This window comes from Bombina bombina, chromosome 9 (genome assembly GCF_027579735.1).
Source record: "Bombina bombina isolate aBomBom1 chromosome 9, aBomBom1.pri, whole genome shotgun sequence".
Taxonomy (NCBI): Eukaryota; Metazoa; Chordata; class Amphibia; order Anura; family Bombinatoridae; genus Bombina; species Bombina bombina.
The window spans coordinates 49,955,565-49,978,296 of NC_069507.1; the positions used below are offsets into that span (position 1 = coordinate 49,955,565).

At 37.5% G+C, this 22,732-nt stretch overlaps 1 protein-coding gene across 3 annotated transcripts in view; it reads right to left on the reverse strand.

Moving 5' to 3' along the window:
* Positions 1-22,732, reverse strand: part of LOC128639867 (pulmonary surfactant-associated protein D) — an 80,820-nt gene that overhangs the window by 32,585 nt on the left and 25,503 nt on the right. For 2 of the 3 annotated variants that reach the window (XM_053692086.1, XM_053692083.1), the window contains exon 4: positions 9,936-10,019. The exons of the other annotated variant lie outside the window; for it this stretch is intronic. In XM_053692086.1, the coding sequence (XP_053548061.1) occupies positions 9,936-10,019 (84 nt within the window). The remainder of the gene's footprint in view (positions 1-9,935; positions 10,020-22,732) is intronic. 3 annotated transcript variants of the gene reach the window in all.

Consider the following 22,732-nt stretch of genomic DNA (forward strand, 5'->3'; position numbering starts at 1 on the left):
ATAATATAACAAACAAAGACCATAGAAAGCGCTGGATGATAACAATGTGCTAATACTGCGTAGAATAATGCATAAGCTTCAAGATAGCCTCTTAATAAGACCAAAGCCAGAAATAGGGTAAAGTCTCTCCGTTAAAAATATGTACATATAAGTGATTATCCCAGAATGTATATTCTCTTATATATATGTGAGAAGATCCTCTTCATTAATCCCCTTTTGGGGGTCCACTTACTTTATATTACCTCAATCGATATGAGGTAAGTATTAGATCTCATATTGATTGAGGTAATATAAAGTAAATGGACCCGCTAAAGGGGATTAACAAAGAGGATCTTCTCACATATATATGAGAATATACATTCTGGGATAATCACTTATATGTACATATTTTTAAGGAGAGACTTTACCCTATTTCTAGCTTTGCTCTTATTAAGAGGCTATCTTGAAGCTTATGCATTATTCTACGCGGTATTAGCACATTGTTATCAACCAGCGCTTTCTATGGTCTTTGTTTGATACATATATATATATATAGATACAGTTTATATATATATATCAAATACAAGGTCTGAGTATATAAAAAGCGCAAGCTAAAAAAATGGAAACACTATATATATATATATATATATATATATACTGTATATATATATATTATATATATAATGTTTCCATTTTTTTAGCTCACACTTTTTATATGCTCAGACCTTGTATTTGCCATATATACTGTGTATATATATATATATATATATATATATATATATATGTTAGTAAATAGGGGCAAGGGTAAAGGGAAGTTATTCTAATGGCGCAACACTCTGGAAAAGAACCGTATGTATTTTATGCTCATCGGTAAATAGTTAGAAATCAGTTGTGTGTAGTAGTAGTACTGCTAAAACGATAGTATACTAGCACAAGATACTAATATATAAAAGAGAAAAAGATATATATAAAATCAAATATAATTGACTATATAGGTAGATCATTAGTGTCCAACTTATCAAGTGTACTAATAAATATAGTCCTAATGCGTGATCCTACCAGACCTGAGGTAAATATAATAAATATTTACATCCACTGTAGAAATAATAGTGATATTTCGGATGTAATACTGTAATGTCAAATGACAAAGTATGTATTAAAAGACTTAAGTCTATATAGCATGAAGTATGTACATATGCTGGTATTAGTACAATTATAATTGTGGAAATAATATATTATAATGTAATTAAACAAAAATATCACATATGACAGATACTGGTATAACACTCTGCCGCTAATATAATAATAAATATGTGAACATATAGATATGGCCCAAAGTCCACCTTAAGAAAAAAAAAATGGAAGAAGCAAAAAAATGCCAATAAATTAAAATACAAAAATAAAAACAAATAAGATCAAATGAGATCAAATGTATATATAGTCCAAAACTAATAGGCAAGTCTATAATAGTTGATAAATCCTCATTCCACAACGTTCCCGTTGGGAGCTTACTTACACTCCTTCACCTCAATCACATGAGGCAAGTTCCGCGTAGTGTTAAGATAAGTCTCCTTCCCGGTGTCAGCTGCAAGATAGAGGTGTGTCTTCTTTCAATAATGGTCTCTCTCCTCCAGCTGTGAAGGGGAGGATTCATCTCTCCGATCCACCGTGTGGTCAAGTCTATGATGAAAGGAAGCACAAAAAAAACCCAACATAGCGCGTACTGTTTTAATACAAGCGCAATCGCCCTAAGAACATACAGTATGTGTACACACTCACATTAAAAAACCTGAATCTGTATGAGGTATCAGTAAAACATGTAGTTCAAACTGTCAGAATAAAAATGCTTTACAAACGGCTCCGGTACCAAAAAGAGTCCACGGGTCCTATTTATTAAAGGTCTGTCAGACCTGATCTGACAGTGCGGATCAGGTCTGACAGACCTTGCTGAATGCGGAGAGCAATACTCTCTCTATATTCAGCATTGCACCAGCAGCTCTTGTGAGCTGCTGATGCAACCCTGCCCTCTGCAGATTCACGGCCAATCAGCCCCCAGCAGTGGGTGTCAATCAACCCGATCGTACTCGATTGGGTTGAATTGCGGCGATGTCTGTCCGCCTGCTCAGAGCAGGCAGACAGGTTATGGAGCAGCAGTCTTTAGCTGCTTGATTAATGGGCCCCCATGTCTTCTATTAACATGCAGACAATAAAATAATGATAATGTTGGGTACAACACTCAAAAAAATGGATCCAATAAGTTTCTCTCTGTCTTAATTTTTTTCTAAAAATTAAGACAGAGAGAAACTTGTTGGGTCCATTTTTTTAACACCATGATCCCTGCAGGTCTTAACAAGGACATATTATGCATATTATATTGTTTTTATATGTATACAAAAATTTTGAGTTTAGTAATATAAGTATGCCAAAAATGTTTTTAATGGATATCAGTCTGAGTAAGGGGAGTGTCCCCCCGAAACGTCACACTTTTTTCAATAAAATACACTTGAAAAGACCAGAGAGTGCCTTCTTCCACTTGTTATATCTAACTGTTGGCACCCTGGCAGTTGTCATTAAGGTGAGAGTTTTCTTTTTTGAAATATATATATATATATACTGTATATATTTCTATCTATATAAAATAGGTTTAGTTTATAACAGTGTAGATTTGTATGTAAGTGTTTAAAGAGCATTATTATTACAATTGTTCATTGGGGGCTTTATATTAACTGTCGAATAGAGTGTAAGAAATTGCCACTGCCGTGTTTTCAGATTCTAGAGAGATAGGTATGGCAAGCTGCACCAATCAGAACACTTGCTGGGTACACACCCTCCTGACATGCAACCAACAGGAGCGGTTTAAATAGATGCCGGGAAATTAAGGAACACTCACCTCTGACAAAGAAGTCTCAGCACTTCGAAACGCGTAAGGTTTTGAGAGTGTTGTACCCGGCATTATCGTTATTTTATTGTCTGTATGGTAATAGCAGAGGTAGACTCGTTTTGGTACCAGAGCTGTTTGTAAAGCATTTTTATTCTGACAGTTTGAACTACATGTTTTACTGATACCTCATACAGATTGAGATTTTTGAATGTGAGTGTATGTTCTTATGGTGATTGAGCCTGTATTAAAACAGTATGTCCTATGTTGGTTGTCTTTGTGCTTGCTTTCATCTTAAATACTTACCAAGAGAATGTATAATTATAGTAAAACCAATAGAGAGCAGAAATGCCAAAATTGCCTTTGTCATTTAAGCACAGAAATTGGGAAAACCTTTGCGCTCAAGGAGTTAATAGCCATAAGTATACTGCATATGCATCCGTTAAGGAATCTAAAATATTCATTTTCAACCCCCACATGACAGGATGTTGGTCATCACTGGTGTGAGTTATATATCTCTTAATGAACTATGATTAATAGATACATTAAAGATAATCTAATAAGTAACACTCTATAGTCACTGTTTGCAATATATAAAAATATAACACTCCTATAATATTATTTTTAATATTATTTTTTCTTATATATTATGACATAGCCGATGTAGGATGATTTCTTTATAAAAAAAAGTATGAGTCATTTTACAAGAATATCCTATGTTTGCAAGGCAGAACTGAAAAGGCTCATATTATATATAACTTAAAATAAAAATACTATTTTATGTAGAGTTTTAAATACTCAATAATTATGTCTAATGAATTGTGATTTATTTAGTTTGCCCTGTTACTTCTGCTTATTCTCCTCCTTTCAGTTAACTGAGGCTATCTGCCATGGGTCATTTCTAAGGGGCCTACTTATCAAGCCGTCAACTTTGCTGCATTCGATGGCACCAATACGCTTGCCTGACATTGCCTAACATCGCTGCCGCGGACCTGAATACACTCTCCATATTTAACAAAAAAGCTGTCAAAAATCTGTGCACCAAGTACGGGGCAATGAGCAGCGGACTGTTGTTAACTAACAGTCATCGATCTCGCTGCTATTTGGCTTTTTGACAGCTTTATTTGTATACTGCCACTAAACACCCACACTATACTAAACTGTTCAACCCCTATCCTGCCGCTCCCCGACCCTGCTGCAACTAAATCAAGTTATTAACCCCTAAACCGACGCTCCCGGAGCCCACCACAACTCTAATAAACTTATTAACCCCTATCCCACCACTCCCGGAGCCCGCCACCACCTACATTATGTTATTGACCCCTAATCTGCTGCCCCCTACACCGCCGCCACCTATATTATATTATTAACCCCTAATCTGCTGCCCCTACACAGCCGTCACCTACATTATGTCATTAACCCCTATCCCACAGCTCCCGGAGACCACCGCAACTAAATAAAGTTATTAACCCCTAAACCGCCAGCCCCCCACATTGCCATAAACTAAATTAAGCTATTAACCCCTAAACCTAACAACCCGCTAACTGTACACTAAATATTAACTCATCCCTATCTTAGAATAAATTTAAACTTACCTTTAAAAATAAATTAAACTATATTAAACTAATAATTAATCTACCCTAACTATTATACTAAATTACATTAAACTATATTAAACTAATAATTAATCTACCCTAACTGTTATATTAAAATTACATTAAACTATATTAAGCTAATAATTAATCTACCCTGTTATACTAAAATTACATTAAACTAACAATTAAATTAAATATATTATATATTTAAAAACCTAACCCTACTCAAATAATTTAATTCTACAATTAAAAATGACAAAGTAACCGAAAACTAACAACTAAATTACAAAAAATAACAAACAATAAGTTACAAAACCCCCCCACTATCAGCTAGATTTAGAGTTTTGTCGGTAAAGACCCACGTAGCTAACGCAGCTTTTTATTCTACCGCTCCTTCCAAACAATGCTGGTATTTAGAGTTGTCTGAATGGCTGCGTTAGGCTCCAAAAAGGGAGCGTTGAGCCGAATTTACGGCCACTTCAACCCTCAATACCAGCGTTGCTTACGGTAGCGGTAAGCTGGCAAAACGTGCTTGTGCACAATTCCCTCATAGGAAACAATGGGGCAGTTTGGGCTGAAAAAAAGCAGCGTTAATCAGATTGAGCTTGCATTCTATTGGCTGTTCCGATCAGCCAATAGAATGTAAGCTCAATCTGATTGGCTGATTGGATCAGCCAATCGGATTGAACTTGAATCTGATTGGCTGATTGAATCAGCCAATCAGATTTTTCCTACCTTAATTCCGATTGGCTGATAGAATCCTATCAGCCAATCGGAATTAGAGGGACGCCATCTTGGATGATGTCATTTAAAGGAACCTTCATTCGGCGAGTAGGCTTCGGTTGAAGAGAATGGATCCGCGCCGGCTGGGAAGAAGATGTCTCCGCTCCGCATGGATGAAGATAGAAGATACCGCTTGGATGAAGATGTCTGCCAGTACGGATGTCCTCTTCTGCCCGGATAGGATGAAGACTTCTGCTGGTCTGGATGTCCTCTTCTGCCCCATCGGATGAAGACTTCTGCCCGGCTGGGTGAAGACGACTCAAGGTAGGGAGATCTTCAGAGGGGTAGTGTTAGGTTTATTTAAGGGGGGTTTGGGTGGGTTAGAGTAGGGGTATATGGGTGGTGGGTTTTAATGTTGGGGGGGTTGTATTTTTTTTTACAGGCAAAAGAGCTGATTACTTTGAGGCATGCCCCGCAAACAGCCCTTTTAAGGGCTGGTAAAAGAGCTGATTACTTTGTAATGTAGAATAGGGTAGGGACTTTTATTATTTTGTTTTTTTTTATTTTATAAGGGGGCTTAGATTAGGTTTAATTAGTTTAAAATTTTTGTAATATTTTTTTATTTTCTGTAATTTAGTGGTTTTTTTTGTAATTTAGTTTAGTTTATTTAATTGTATTTAATTGTAGGTATTGGTAGCTAATTCATTTAATTAATTTAATGATAGTGTAGTGTTAGGTTTAATTGTAACTTAGGTTAGGATTTATTTTACAGGTAATTTTGTAATTATTTTAACTAGGTAGCTATTAAATAGTTAATAACTATTTAATAGCTATTGTACCTAGTTAAAATAAATACAAAGTTCCCTGTAAAATAAATATAAATCCTAAAATAGCTACAATATAATTATTCGTTATATTGTAGCTATATTAGGGTTTATTTTACAGGTAAGTATTTAGTTTTAAATAGGAATACTTTCGTTAATAAGAGTTAATTTATATCGTTAGATTCAAATTATATTTAATATAGGGGGGTGTTAGGGTTAGACATTTATTATAGTAGCGGCGAGGTCCGGTTGGCAGATTAGGGGTTAATTCTTGAAGTTAGGTGGCGGCGACGTTGGGGGGGGGCAGATTAGGGGTTAATCAATATTATGTAGGCGTTGGCGATGTTAGGGGCAGCAGATTAGGGGTTTATAGGGATAATGTAGGTGGCGGCGATGTGCGGTCGGCAGATTAGGGGTTAAAAATATTTATTATAGTGGTGGCGATGTGGGGGGATCTCAGTTTAGGGGTACATAGGTAGTTTATGGGTGTTAATGTACTTTAGAGCACTGTAGTTAAGAGCTTTATATACTGGCGTTAGCCCATAAAGCTCTTAACTACAACCTTTCCATGGGCGTTAGGAGTCTTGTCGGTAGAGGTGTAACGCTCACTTCAGTCAAGACTCTAAATACCGGCGTTAGGAAGATCCCATTGAAAAGATAGGATACGCAAATGGCGTAAGGGGATCTGCGGTATGGAAAAGTCGCGGCTTGAAAGTGAGCGGTACACCCTTACCTGGCCGACTCTAAATACCAGCGGGCGGCCAAAAGCAGCGTTAGGACCCCTTAACGCTGCTTTTGATGGCTAACGCAGAACTCTAAATCTAGGCGTAAGTTACAAAAAATAAAAAAGAGATTATCAAAGATTTAAACTAATTACACCTAATCTATGAGCCCTATGAAAATAAAAAGCCCCCCAAAATAAAAAAAAAACCCTAACCTACAATAGACTAAAAATAGCCCTTAAAAGGGCCTTTTGCGGGGCATTGCCCCAAAGAAATCAGCTCTTTTACCTGTAAAAAAAAATACAAATACCCCCCAACAGTAAAACCCACCACTCACACAACCAACCCCCCCAAATAAAAACCTTACTAAAAAAACCTAAGCTCCCCATTGCCCTGTAAAGGGCATTTGGATGGGCATTGCCCTTAAAAGGGAATTTAGCTCTATTGCAGCCCAAAAGTCCTAATCTAAAACTAAAACCCACCCAATAAACCCTTAAAAAATCCTAACACTAACCCCAAAAGATTCACTTACAGTTTTGAAGATCCGACATCCATCCTCCAAGAAGCCGGCAGAAGTCTTCATCCAAGTGACCAAAGTCTTCCTCCAAGCCCGCAGAAGTCTTCACAAAGACGGCATCTTCATCCATCCGGCACGGAGCGGCTCCATCTTCAAGACATCCGACTCGGAGCATCCTCTTCAATCGATGGCTTCTTCGGAATTAAGATTCCTTTAAATTACGTCATCCAAGATGGCGTTCCTTAGATTTCGATTAACTGATAGAATTCGATCAGCCAATCGGAATTAAGGTTGAAAAAATCCTATTGGCTGTTGCAATCAGCCAATAGGATTGAGCTTGCATTCTATTGGCTGTTACAATCAGCCAATAGAATGCGATCTCAATCCTATTGGCTGATTGCAACAGCCAATATGATATTTTCAACCTTAATTCCGATTGACTGATAGAATTCTATCAGCCAATCGGAATCTAAGGGACGCCATCTTGGATGACGTCATTTAAAGGAACCTTCCTTCCGAAGAAGCCGTCGATTGAAGAGGATGCTCTGCATTGGATGTCTTGAAGATTGAGCCGCTCTGCGCCGGATGGATGAAGATAGAAGATGCCGTCTGGGTGAAGACTTCTGCAGGCTTGGAGGAAGACTTCTGCCGGCTTCTTGGAGGATGGATGTCGGATCTTCAAAACTGTAAGTGAATTTTTTGGGGTTAGTGTTAGGATTTTTTAAGGGTTTATTGGGTGGGTTTTAGTTTTAGATTAGGGATTTTGGGCTGCAATAGAGCTAAATGCCCTTTTAAGGGCAATGCCCATCCAAATGCCCTTTAAGGGCATTGGGCAGCTTAGTTTTTTTAAGTTAGGTTTTTATTTGGGGGGGTTGGTTGTGTGGGTGGTGGGTTTTACTGTTGGGGGGGTATTTGTATTTTTTATTTACTGGTAAAATAGCTGATTTCTTTGGGGCAATGCCCCAAAAAAGGCCCTTTTAAGGGCTATTTGTAGTTTATTGTAGGTTTTGGGAGGGCTTTTTTATTTTCTTAGGGCTCTTAGATATTTAAATCTTTCATAATTTATTTTTTATTTTTTGTAACTTAGTGTTTATTTTTTCGTGTAACTTAGTATTTGTTATTTTTTGTAACTTAGTTGTTAGTTTTTTTGTAACTAAGTAATTTTTTAGTGTAGATTTTAATTATTTGAGTAGGGTTAGGTGTTTAAATATATAATATAGATAATTTAATTGGTTGTTTAATGTAATTTTAGTTTAAAAGTTAGGGTAGATTAATTATTATTAGTTTAATATAGTTTAATGTAATTTAGTATAATATTTAGGGTAGATTAATTATTAATTTAATATAGTTTAAAGGGACACTCAATCAAAATTAAATTTTCATTATTCAGATAGAGCAGCCATTTTAAACAACTTTCCAATTTACTTCCATTAACTAAATGTGCACAGTCTTTTTATATTTAAACTTTTTGAGTCACCAGCTCCTACTGAGCATGTGCAAGAATAAGTGTGTATGCATTTGTGAATGGCTGATGGCTGTCACACGGTACGTGTATGCATTTGTGATTGGCTGATGGGTGTCACATGGTACGTGTATGCATTTGTGATTGGCTGATGGCTGTCACATGGTACAGGGGGAGTGGAAAAAGACATAACTTTTAAAATTGTCAGAAAAAAAAACTTCTACTGATTTGAAGTTCAGACTAAGTGCTATTGCATTGTCTTGTTATCTTGCATTTGTTGATTATGCAAATCTACTGTGTTGACTGGTCCTTTAATGTAATTTTAGTATAATAGTTCGGGTAGGTTCATTAATACTTTAATATAGTTTATTTTAAATCTAAAGGTAAGTTTAAATTTATTTTAAGATAGGAATGAGTTAATATTTGATATAAAGTTAGCGGGTTGTTAAGTTTAGGGGTTCATAGGTTAATTTAGTTTATGGCGATGTGGGGGACTGGCGTTTTAGGGGTTAATAGGTTTAGTAAGTGGTAGTGATGTGGGAGGCCAGGGGTTTATGGGTTATTACATTTATTTAGGTGGCGGCGGTGTCGGGGGTGGCAGATTAGGGGTTAGTAAGAATAACGTAGGTGGTGGCGGTACGGCAGATTAGGGGTGTTTAGACTCGGGGTACATGTTAGGGTGTTAGGTGTAAACATTACTTTTATTCTCCCATAGAAATCAATGGGATATCGGGCAGCAGCGAACATAAGCTTTCGCTGCTTTCAGACTCCCATTGATTCCTATGGCATCCGCTGCCTTCAGGGCAGCGGATTGAAAACCAGGTACTCTGGGCCAGAATAGTGGCGAGCGTACCTGGTAGTTATTTGATAACTAACAAAAGTACTCAGATAGTGCCAAATTTGCATTCAGAACATCTGTAGTGACGTAAGCATCGATCTGTGTTGGACTGAAACTGGCAGATCGTATGTTACGTCTCAGATTTCTACTTTTGCCAGTCTGTAGGCTTTGATAAATAAGGCGAATCAAGCTCTCCACAATTACGCTGCAGAATTCCAGCGTATTTGCGGTTGACAACTTGATAATTAAATAGGCCCCTAATTGTCCGAACTAAAGTTTGGACTTTATATCCCACAGGGTATGTTACTTTATTTTGCCTATCAAAAATGTTTTCCAAATACAATAATACAAAACTATACCTCTAGAAAAGGAATAAAATAAACTTAAGTACACTAACCTTTTTTCTGAGCCAACAAGCTTTGCTGCATAATGTTCAGCTGACCACTGATAGATTCTACTTGTTGTTTAAGTGCTTCCAATGCTACAAAATGAAATATTGAAGACATTGATATATGTATTACACATGTTATTCATACCATAAGGAAATCTTCAGTACATACAGTAGACATCAGATACCATACACATACATTAGCAATGCTGCATAAAGCAAGTCTAAATATCTAATTGTGTACAATTATAAAGCAAAGAATTCTCTCAAATTGAAATGAAAAAAATAAATACATCATAGTATTTTGGCAGACTGTAATAATCATATTAGCTGGGTAAACACTGAACATTCTATTACATCAATATCTATACAATAATTGCGTTTGTAATTTCCGTAGCTGTTGGCAGTTGCGCACACATCCTCAAAGGAATGTTGGCAGCTCGAGGCAGCCAAAAGAATTCACCTGGATGCAGTGAAGCTGCATCCAAGTGGATTCCGAAAATGGCAGGGTGGTGAAAGAATCCACTTTCGGTGGATTCTTTCACCACCCTGCCATTTTTGGAATCCACCGGGATGCAGCGAAGGCAAACGGAGCATTACAAAAAAAAAATTCCTGCAATAAGTATGAAAAAAACACCTAACCGCACGCAATAAGTATATAAAAAAAAAATATATTGACCGCAATAAGTATTAAAAAATCCCCTAAGCACCCGCAATAAGTATTTAAAAAAAATAAACTAACTGCCCGTACAAAGTATTAAGAAAAAAATAAACTAACCACCTGCACAAAGTATTAAGAAAAAAATAAACTAACCACCTGCACAAAGTATTAAGAAAAAAATAAACTAACTGCCCGTACAAAGTATTAAGAAAAAAATAAACTAACCACCTGCACAAAGTATTAAGAAAAAAATAAACTAACCACCTGCACAAAGTATTAAGAAAAAAACAACAACTACCTAATAAAATTACTAACCCATAAATCTGCAAACCCCAACATCGCAAACTACCTAATACATCTATTAACCCCTAAACCTCCAACCCCCCCCACAACGCATTAAACCTAATTTACCTATTAACTCCTACACTGCCAACACCCACAATGCAACAAAATAATTTAATGACTAAGCCTCCTAACCTAACATAAAAAAACCTAAATTAACCCCTTAATTACAATAAAAATAAAAAATAGATTACATTAGATTAATCTAATTACAAAAAATAAAAAAGGCTAACATTACAAAAAATAATAAACACTTTATCCAAAATAAAAAAAATAAGCATAATCCCTATGAAAATAAAAAATCCCCCCCAAAATCAAAACACCCCCTAATCTAATGCTAAACTACCAATAGCCCTTAAAGGGGCTTTTTGTAGGGCGTTGCCCTAAGTTAAACACCTCTTTTACATTAAAAATAAACAAAGCCCCCCTAACAGTAAAACCCCCCACCCACCAAACCCCCCAAAATAAAAACTAACACTAATAAACCTAATCTACCCATTGCCCTGAAGGGACATTTGTATAGGCATTGCCATTAAAAGGGCATTTAGCTCTTTTTCACCGCCCTTAAAAGGGTATTCAGCTCTTTTTCCATGTGCCCAAGAAAACCCTAAGTTAAAAAATGTATTTTTTTAAAAAAAACAAAAAAACTAATACTAAAGCCCCAAATAGGCAATCACGTTTTCAGAAGTCCGGAGTGGTCTTTCCAGAAATGGTGATCCTCGGCGGCAGTCATCGGTGGCAGTGGTGCTCCTTAGCGATGGCGGTTCTCAGTGAAGGCGTGGAGGTTCCTCTTCATGCAATCGACCGCCGCACACTGAAGAAAGAATTCAAGGTACCCTATATTTATTGGGGTACCCTAAACTCCTATTGGCTGAAATTTTGAAAATCAGCCAATAGGATGAGAGCTACTGAAATCTTATTGGCTGATTTGAACAGCCAATAGGATTTCAGTAGCTTTCATTCTATTGGCTGTTTTGAAAAATTCAGCAGCCCATAGAATGAGAGCTACTGAAATCTTGTGGTCGGATTTTGACTAACACCGTGCTAGATCTGCATTATCTAAATAATTAGGTTTTAGCTAACACTCAGCTAGATAACGCGTTTTGAGCACTATAGGGAAATTAACGAACGCAACAAAAGTTGTGTTATTTAATCCCCTATAACGCTGCCATTACAAGTTTTTCAAAACCCGGCTTGTGCGGGCGATATGTTTGTGTTGAGCTCCATACCGCACCAAAAACAAGCAGTGTTTTGACGTGCTTGTGCACGTTTTCCCCATAGACATCAATGGGCATAGCGGGCTAAAAAAAAGCCTAACACCTTCAATTGCGGAAAGAAAAGCTCCGTAACGCAACCCCATTGATGTCTATGGGAAAAATAATACATTTTAGCCTAACACCCTGACATAAACCCCATGTCTAAACACCACTAATCTGCCATGCCCGACATCACCGACGCCTGCCTACAGTTATTAACCCCTAATCTGCCACTCCCGATATCGCCCACACCTAAATAGAACTATTAACCCCTAATCTGCTGCTCCTGATATTGCCGCCACTATACTAAAGTTATTAACCCATATTCCTCCACCCCCCAACATTGCCGGCACTATATTAAAGTTATTAACCCCTATTCTGCCAAACCCCAGCATCGCTGGCACTATATTAAAGTTATTAATCCCTATTCCGCTGCTCCATGACATCGCCGCTATTAAATAAACCTTTTAACCCCTAAGCCACCAGCTCCCCACATCGCAAAAATCTAAATTAAACTATATTAACCCCAAACCTAGCCCTAAACCTAACCCTAATCCTAAACCTAACCCTAACACCCCCTAACTGTAACATAATTAAAATAGATCTAAATTAAATTTACAATTATTAACTAAATAATATCTATTTAAAACTAAATACATACCTGTAAAATAAAACCTAAGCTAGCTACAATATAACTAAGGTAGACTAGTTAGTAAATAGTTATTAACAATTTACTAACTACCTAGTTAAAAAATACAAACTTACCTGTAAAATATTAATAACCTAAGCTGACCTAACATTACAAAAAATAAAAAAAACATTAAAATCACACACAAAATAAAAAGACCTACCATTACAAAATAAAAAACCAAGCGAAATTATCCAAAAAAATTAAAATGATTCCTATTCTAATACACTTTAAAAAAAAAAAAAAAAAAAAAAAAAAAAAAAAAGCCTAATCTAGAATAAATTACCAAGGGCCCTTAAAAGGGCCTTTTGTAGGGCATGGCCCTAAATTAAACAGCTCTTTTGTTAAAAAAAACATAATCTAGTATAAACTACCAATGGCCCTTAAAAGGGCCTTTTGTAGGGCATTGCCCTAAAGATATCAGCTCTTTTTCTGAAATAAAAATACAAATACCCACTAACATTACACACACCCCCAAACCCACAAAATAAAAAAAACTATCTAAAAAACCATTTCCCTGAAAATGGCATTTGTATGGGAATTGCCCTTAAAAGGGCATTTAGCTCTTTTGCTGCCCAAACCCTAATCTAAAAAAAAACACCCAAAAAAGCCTAACACTAACCCCCTGACAATCCACTTACAGTTTTTGAAGTCCCGCTTGAACGATCTTCATCCCGGTGGTGAAGTCCTCATCCAGGCGGCGAGAAGTCTTCATCCAGATGGCGAAGTCCTCATCCAATCGGCGAGAAGACTTCATTCAGGGGGCCTCTTCAATCTTCATCCAGGAAGCATCTTCTATATTGATCCCGGCTACGAGGAGCGGGTCCATCCTGAAGACATCCGGTGTGGAGCATCCTCTTTATATGGGCGCCACCATACACTGAATCTTCAATGCAAGGAATGCAATTCAAGATGGCGTCCCTTGCATTCCTATTGGCTGAAAATTTTTAATCAGCCAATAGGAATTAGAGCTGCTAAAATCCTATTGGCTGTTCAAATCAGCCAATAGGATTTAAACAGCTTTCATACTATTGGCTGATTCATCAAACTATAGAATAAGACCTGCTTAAATCCTATAGGCTGTTCGAATCAGCCAATAGGATTTTAGCAGCTCTAATTTCTATTGGCTGATTAAAATTTTTCAGCCAATAGGAATGCAAGGGATGCCATCTTGAATCGCCTTCCTTGCATTGGAGATTCAGTGTACGGCAGTGACCATATGAAGAGGATGCTCCACGCCAGATGTCTTTAGGATGGACCCACTCTGCCAGGATCCAGAAGATGCTGCCTGGATGAAGATTGAAGAGACTGTCTGGATGAAGACTTCTCGCTGATTGGATGAGGACTTCGCCGCCGGGATGAAGATTGAAGAGGTCACCTGGAAGAAGACTTCTCACCTCCTGGATGAGGACTATGCCGCCAGGATGAAGATCGTTCAAGCGGGACTTCAAAAACTGTAAGTGGATTGTCGGGGGTTAGTGTTAGGCTTCTTTTAAGGGTTTTTTGGGTGTTTTTTTTTAGTTTAGTGTTTGGGCAGCAAAATAACTAAATGCCTTTTTAATGGCAATGCCCATACAAATGCCATTTTCAGGGCAATGGGTAGCTTAGTTTTTTTTAGAATTAGGTTTTTTATTTTGGGGTGTTGGTTGGGTGGTGGGTTTTACTGTTGGGTGGGGTCTTTGTGTTTTTTTTCCAGGTAAAACAGCTGTTTAACTTAGGGCATTGCCCTGTTTAACTTAGGGCATTGCCCGACAAAAGGCCCTTTTAAGGGCCATTGGTAGTTTAGTGTAGGTTAGGTTTTTTTTATTTTGCGTGGGCTTTTTTATTTTGATAGGGCTATTAGATTAGATGTAATTCTTTTTTATTTTGGATAATTTCATTTGTTATTTCCCATAATTTAGTGTTTGTTATTTTTTGTAACTTAGTATTTTTTGTTGTTGTAATTAGATACTTTGTAATTTTTTATAGTAGTGTTAGGATTTTTTTAATGTTTAGTTTATTTAATTGGTAGTTAGTTTAATTTTAGTTTAATAATTATATTAGTTTAATTGTTAGTTTAAACTTAGTTTTTTTTAATTTGACAGGTAAGTTTTAATTTAAGATAGGAAAATTATAATTTTAATATAACATTAGGGGGGCTTTCGGTTCAGGGGTTAATAGTTTAATTTATTATATTTCATTGTGGGGGGCTTGCGGTTTAGGGGTTAATAGGTTTATTATAGTGGTGGCAGTGTAGGGCTTAATAACTTTAGTATACTGGGGACGATGTGGGTGGACGGCAGATTAGGGGTTAATAATATTTAAATAATGTTTGCAATGCAGGAGGGTGGCGGTTTAGGGGTTAATAACTTTAGTATAGTGGTGACGATGTCAGGGAGCGGCGGAATAGGGGTTGATAAATTGTATTAGTGGCAGCAGATTAGGGTTTAATATAGTGTGGGAGGGCCTCGGTTTAGGGGTTAATATGTAGTTTATTGGTGTTAGTGTACTTTTTAACACTTTAGTTATGAGTTTTATGCTACAGCTTTATAGCGTAAAACTCATAACTACTGACTTTAGATGACCGTACGGATCTTAAAGTTATAGGCTGTAATGCTAGCTTTTTAGCATCCCAGAAAAACTCGTAATACCAGCACAATGGGAATCCCATTAAAAAAACTTCATTTTTACGAGTGCGGTACTGACGTTGCGTTACAGGCTAAAAGGCTTGCGGTACACCTATACCGACAAGACTTATAATGGCTGCGGTGCTGTTTTAATGCTGAAAATACCACATTTCTCATAGCGATCTGTTTTTCCATCAATTGATTCTTTGTGATTTTAGACTATATAATCTGATATACTGGTGATATTTACATATTTAAGTTGTTTTTAACAGCGCCAGGGTTTCTACAGTTTAGTTTCTTTTAGAACTTAACTGTGTTTTTTCTAGTATTCTGCTTGGAGTTTGGGGAATCCTCCATTTAACCTTTTGGCATATAAGTAAATTAATCCTAGCGCAGTGTGATCTTTGCTCTTTCTGTTGTAATCTAGCTGACTGTGCATAACTTTGCAATAACGTTTGTTCATAGTATGCTTGTCTGAATACAAACTGCTATGTAAATGTTTTAGCTAAAACTGTGCTTGTTTGCATATAAAAATTTCTATAAATGTTTGATTAAAAACTATACCAACAGTAAAAAATACATTCTTTCAGCAAGACACTTGATAAATGAAAGAAACCTCTAATATACATAAAGGAGTGTAATCTTTCATAAATATTATATACCTAAACATATCTTTTAAATCTTTCATATGCTAACCCTGCAATATTCAAATATATGTTTAAATAAAGTTCTTCTACAATATATAAGATTACTAACTGTTTAGTGAAATTGAAATACTAACAAATGATGTTATATGATTTGCTGTACTGAAACTAAAATGTAGATTTATTCAACCTTGTATTAGCAATTTAGCAAATTGTTTATGCTAGAAAAGTGAGATAAGATGTCTCCATCTGATATGAAAAACTATAAAAACGCCTCATTGTAAACAATGGACAGGTTGTTCTAGAGGGTCTAAAACAGAGCTTTCCAAACTTTTCATGTCGGTGACACACTTTTTAGACCTACATCATTTCGCGACACAGTGATTCAGTTGTACTAGCAAACAGGAGGTTAAACTAACTTGTTTTAAGAGATACGGACACATACATACAGTAAATGATATAATAACGAAATGTATTTACAGGTAACAGTATGTATGTGCAAGAATTAAAAAAAAGTTTAATAACACCAATAGCTACTTGCTATTTTAATGGGATGTATGAGGTTGAGGGGATGAACACAGTTTCTGAATATTTGGTGGGATATTAGACATAGGAAGCTTCCCATTCCTATCCATATATCAAGAGCAGGAACAGCAATGCACTACTGGGAGCTAGCTGCAAAAAAACCCCACTGACTTCTGACTTCAGCTCAGCGTTTAAGCTGCTGCCCTCAGAGCTCGGTGAGTCCAATTGAATACTGCCCACGCTGCAAACACACTGCTGTCCCACTCACTGACTACACATGCAGCCACGAGCCGATTGAGGAGACTACATGTGCAGTCAGGTGCCAATGTGCCCCCAAAGCCGCCAATGGGAATAGTTTCAGTTCCCACTGAGCTGCGCCAATAGGTTAAGATGATCTGTGACCCCCTAGGTATCAATCACGTGTCAACCATGTGATATGCGTAGCAGGCAGACGGAAAGTCAGAAACCAAAAAAAAAAAAAATTAAAAAAAAAATTAAAATTTAAAAAAAAATGTGCTGAAGCAGGGACACACCTACACAATGCTGCCGACACACTAGTGTGTCCCGACACACAGTTTGGAAAGCACTGGTCTAAAAGATTAGGTGTCTGGTTACAAAGAAGTCATTTTGAGTGGTATGTAAACAATTGTTATTGAAAGCAAACTTAACTGATAGTCAATTAACTCTGTGGCCTTTACTTATCAAGCCGTGAACCGCAAATATGTTGGAATTCCGCAGCGTATTTGTGGCGAGGCTGATTCGCCTTAGTTATCAAGCCCTACAGACCGGCAAAAGTAGAATTTAGTGACGTAACATGCGATCCGCCGGACTCAGTCCGACACAGATCGATGCTTACGTCACTACAGATGTTCTGAATGCAAGTTCGGCACAATCTGACTACTTTTGGAAGTTATCAAATAACTACCAGGTACGCTCGGCACTTTTCCGGCCCTGCGTACCTGGTTTTCAATCCGCCGCCCTGGAGTTGGCGGATGCCATAGGAGTCAATGGGAGTCTGACAGCAGTGAAAGCTCATGTTCGCTGCTGCCCGATATCCCATTGATTCCTATGGTAATGTCTACACCTAACACCCTAACATGTACCTCAAGTCTAAACACCCCTAATCTGCCCCCCCTACACTGCCGCCACCTACATTATATTTATTAACCCCTAATCTGCCACCCCCTACACCGCCGCCTACATTATACGTATTAACCCCTAAACCGCCGCCCCGGACCCAGCAGCAACTAAATAAAATATTTAACCCCTAAACCGCCGCTCCCGGAGCCCCCCGCAACTAAATAAAGTTATTAACCCCTAAACCGCCACTCCCGGAGCCCACTGCCACCTACATTACATTTATTAACCCCTAATCTGCCCCTCCCTACACCGCTGCCACTATATTAAAGTTATTAACCCCTAAATCTAAGTCTAACCCTAACCCCCTAACTTAAATATAATTTAAATACATCTAAATAAAATTACTATTATTAACTAAATTATTCCTATTTAAAACTAAATACTTACCTGTAATATAAACCCTAAAATAGCTACAATATAACTAATAGTTACATTTTAGCTATTTTAGGATTTAATTTTATTTTACAGGCAAGTTTGTATTTATTTTAACTAGGTAGAATAGTTATTAAATAGTTATTAACTATTTAATAACTACCTAGCTAAAATAAATACAAAATTACCTGTAAAATAAATCCTAACCTAAGTTACAATTACACCTAACACTACACTACAATTAAATAAATTAAATTAATTAACTACAATTACCTACAATTAAATAAATTAAAAAAAATTAACTAAAGTACAAAAAAACAAACGAATTACAGAAAATAAAAAATAATTACAAGAATTTTAAACTAATTACACCTAATCTAAGCCCCCCAAAATAATAAAATTGCCTACCCTATACTAATTTAAAAATAGCCCTTAAAAGGGCTTTTTGCGGGGCATTGCCCCAAAGTAATCAGCTCTTTTACCTGAAAAAAAAGAAATACAACCCCTCCCAACATTAAAACCCACCACCCACACACCCAACCCTACTCTAAAATCCACCCTAACCCCCTTAAAAAAACCTAATACTAACCCCCTGAAAATCACCCTACCTTAAGCCGTCTTCACCCAACCGGGCCTAGGTCCTCAACAAAGTTGACGGCGAAGTGGTCCTCCATACGGGCAGAAGTCTTCATCCAATCCGGCCAGAAGAGGTACTCCAGATGGGCAGAAGTCTTCATTCAGGCGGCATCTTCTATCTTCTTCCATCCGACGAGGAGCGGCTCCATCTTGAAGACATCCGACGTGGAGCATCCTCTTTTTTCTTGATCCGACGACTAAATGACGGTAACTTTAAGTGATATCATTTAAGATGGCGTCTCTTGAATTCCGATTGGCTGATAGGATTCTATCAGCCAATCGGAATTAAGGTAGGGAAAATCCTATTGGCTGATGCAATCAGCCAATCGGATTGACCTCGCATTCTATTGGCTGTTCCAATCTTATTAATTATATTGTAGCTATCTTACGGCTAGATTTAGAGTTTTGTAGGTAACGACCCGCGTAGCTAACGCTGGTATTTAGAGTTCACAGAAGGGCTGCGTTAGGCTCCAAAAAGGGAGCGTAGAGCATAATTTACCGCCACTGCAACTCTCAATACCAGCGGTGCTTACGGACGCGGCCAGCTTCAAAAACGTGCTCGTGCACGATTCCCCCATAGGAAACAATGGGGCAGTTTGAGCTGAAAAAAAAACCTAACACCTGCAAAAAAGCAGCGTTCAGCTCCTAACGCAGCCCCATTGTTTCCTATGGGGAAACACTTCCTAAGTCTGCACCTAACACCCTAACATGTACCCCGAGTCTAAACACCCCTAACCTTACACTTATTAACCCCTAATCTGCTGCCCCCGCTATCGCTAACCCCTGCATATTTTTTTAACCCCTAATCTGCCGCTCCGTACACCGCCGCAACCTACATTATCCCTATGTACCCCTAATCTGCTGCCCCTAACACCGCCGACCCCTATATTATATTTATTAACCCCTAATCTGCCGCCCCCAACGTCGCCTCCACCTACCTACAATTATTAAACCCTAATCTGCCGACCGGACCTCGCCGCTACTCTAATAAATGTATTAACCCCTAAAGCTAAGTCTAACCCTAACACCCCCCTAAATTAAATATAATTTAAATCTAACGAAATAAATAAACTCTTATTAAATAAATTATTCCTATTTAAAGCTAAATACTTACCTGTAAAATAAATCATAATATAGCTACAATATAAATTATAATTATATTGTAGCTATTTTAGGATTAATATTTATTTTACAGGCAACTTTGTATTTATTTTAACCAGGTACAATAGCGATTAAATAGTTAATAACTATTTAATAGTTACCTAGTTAAAATAATTACAAAATTACCTGTAAAATAAATCCTAACCTAAGTTACAATTAAACCTAACACTACACTATCAATAAATTAATTAAATAAAATACCTACAATTATCTACAATTAAACCTAACACTACACTATCAATAAATTAATTAAATACAATACCTACAAATAAATACAATTAAATAAACTAACTAAAGTACAAAAAATAAAAAAGAACTAAGTTACAAAAAATAAAAAAATATTTACAAACATTAGAAAAAGATTACAACAATTTTAAGCTAATTACACCTACTCTAAGCCCCCTAATAAAATAACAAAGCTCCTCAAAATAAAAAAATGCCCTACCCTATTCAAAAATAAAAATAGAAAAGCTCTTTTACCTTACCAGCCCTTAAAAGGGCCTTTTGCGGGGCATGCCCCAAAGAATTCAGCTCTTTTGCCTGGAAAAAAAAATACAATACCCCCCCTCCAACATTACAACCCACCACCCACATACCCCTAATCTAACCCAAACCCCCCTTAAATAAACCTAACACTAAGCCCCTGAAGATCTTCCTACCTTATCTTCACCACGTCGGGTATCACCGATCCGTCCAGAGGAGCCTCCGAAGTCTTGATCCAAGCCTCAAGCGGGGGCTGAAGACGTCCATCCTCCGGCTGAAGTCTTGATCCAAGCCCAAGCGGGGGCTGAAGACGTCCATCCTCCAGCTGAAGTCTTGATCTAAGCGGCGACTGAAGAAGTCCATCATCGGGCAGAAGTCTTTATCCTATCCGGGCAGAAGAGGAGATCCGGACCGGAAGACATCTTCATCCAAGCGGCATCTTCTATCTTCTTCCATCCGACGACGAGCGGCTCCATCTTCAAGACCTCCGGCGCGGATCCATCCTCTTCTTCTGACGTCCTAACACAGAATGAAGGTTCCTTTAAGGGATGTCATCCAAGATGGCGTCCCTCGAATTCCGATTGGCTGATAGGATTCTAGAAAAAATTCTAGAAAAAATCTCATTGGCTGATTGAATCAGCCAATCAGATTCAAGTTCAATCCGATTGGCTGATTGGATCTGCCAATCAGATTGAGCTTGCATTCTATTGGCTGATCGGAACAGCCAATAGAATGCGAGCTCAATCTGATTGGCTGATTGGATCAGCCAATCGGAATGAACTTGAATCTGATTGGCTGATTCCATCAGCCAATCAGAATTTTCCTACCTTAATTCCGATTGGCTGATAGAATCCTATCAGCCAATCGGAATTCGAGGGACGCCATCTTGGATGACGTCCCTTAAAGGAACCTTCATTCTGTGTTAGGACGTTGGAAGAAGAGGATGGATCCGCGCCGCAGGTCTTGAAGATGGAGCCGCTCGTCATCGGATGGAAGAAGATAGAAGATGCCGCTTGGATGAAGATGTCTACCGGTCCGGATCTCCTCTTCAGCCCGGATAGGATGAAGACTTTTGCCCGATGATGGACTTCTTCAGCCGCCGCTTGGATCAAGACTTCAGCTGGAGGATGGACGTCTTCAGCCCCTGCTTGGGGTCGGATCAAGACTTCAGCTGGAGGATGGACGTCTTCAGCCCCCGCTTGGGCTTGGATCAAGACTTCGGAGGCTCCTCTGGACGGATCGGTGATACCCGGCGTGGTGAAGATAAGGTAGGAAGATCTTCAGGGGCTTAGTGTTAGGTTTATTTAAGGGGGGTTTGGGTTAGATTAGGGATATGTGGGTGGTGGGTTGTAATGTTGGGGGGGGGTATTGTATGTTTTTTTTTCCAGGCAAAAGAGCTGAATTCTTTGGGGCATGCCCCGCAAAAGGCCCTTTTAAGGGCTGGTAAGGTAAAAGAGCTTTTCTATTTTTATTTTAGAATAGGGTAGGGCATTTTTTATTTTGGGGGTCTTTGTTATTTTATTAGGGGGCTTAGAGTAGGTGTAATTAGCTTAAAATTGTTGTAATATTTTTCTAATGTTTGTAAATATTTTTTTATTTTTTGTAACTTAGTTCTTTTTTATTTTTTGTACTTTAGTTAGTTTATTTAATTGTATTTATTTGTAGGTATTGTATTTAATTAATTTATTGATAGTGTAGTGTTAGGTTTAATTGTAACTTAGGTTAGGATTTATTTTACAGGTAATTTTGTAATTATTTTAACTAGGTAACTATTAAATAGTTATTAACTATTTAATAGCTATTGTACCTGGTTAAAATAAATACAAAGTTGCCTGTAAAATAAATATTAATCCTAAAATAGCTACAATATAATTATAATTTATATTGTAGCTATATTAGGATTTATTTTACAGGTAAGTATTTAGCTTTAAATAGGAATAATTTATTTAATAAGAGTTAATTTATTTCGTTAGATTTAAATTATGTTTAACTTAGGGGGGTGTTAGGGTTAGGGTTAGACTTAGCTTTAGGGGTTAATACATTTATTAGAATAGCGGTGAGGTCCGGTCGGCAGATTAGGGGTTAATAATTGTAGGTAGGTGGAGGCGACGTTGGGGACGGCAGATTAGGGGTTAATAAATATAATATTGGGGTCGGCGGTGTTAGGGGCAGCAGATTAGGGGTACATAAGTATAACGTAGGTGGCAGCGGTGTGCGGTCGGCAGATTAAGGGTTAAAAAAATTTAATAGAGTGGCAGCGATGTGGGGGGTGCCTCGGTTTAGGGGTACATA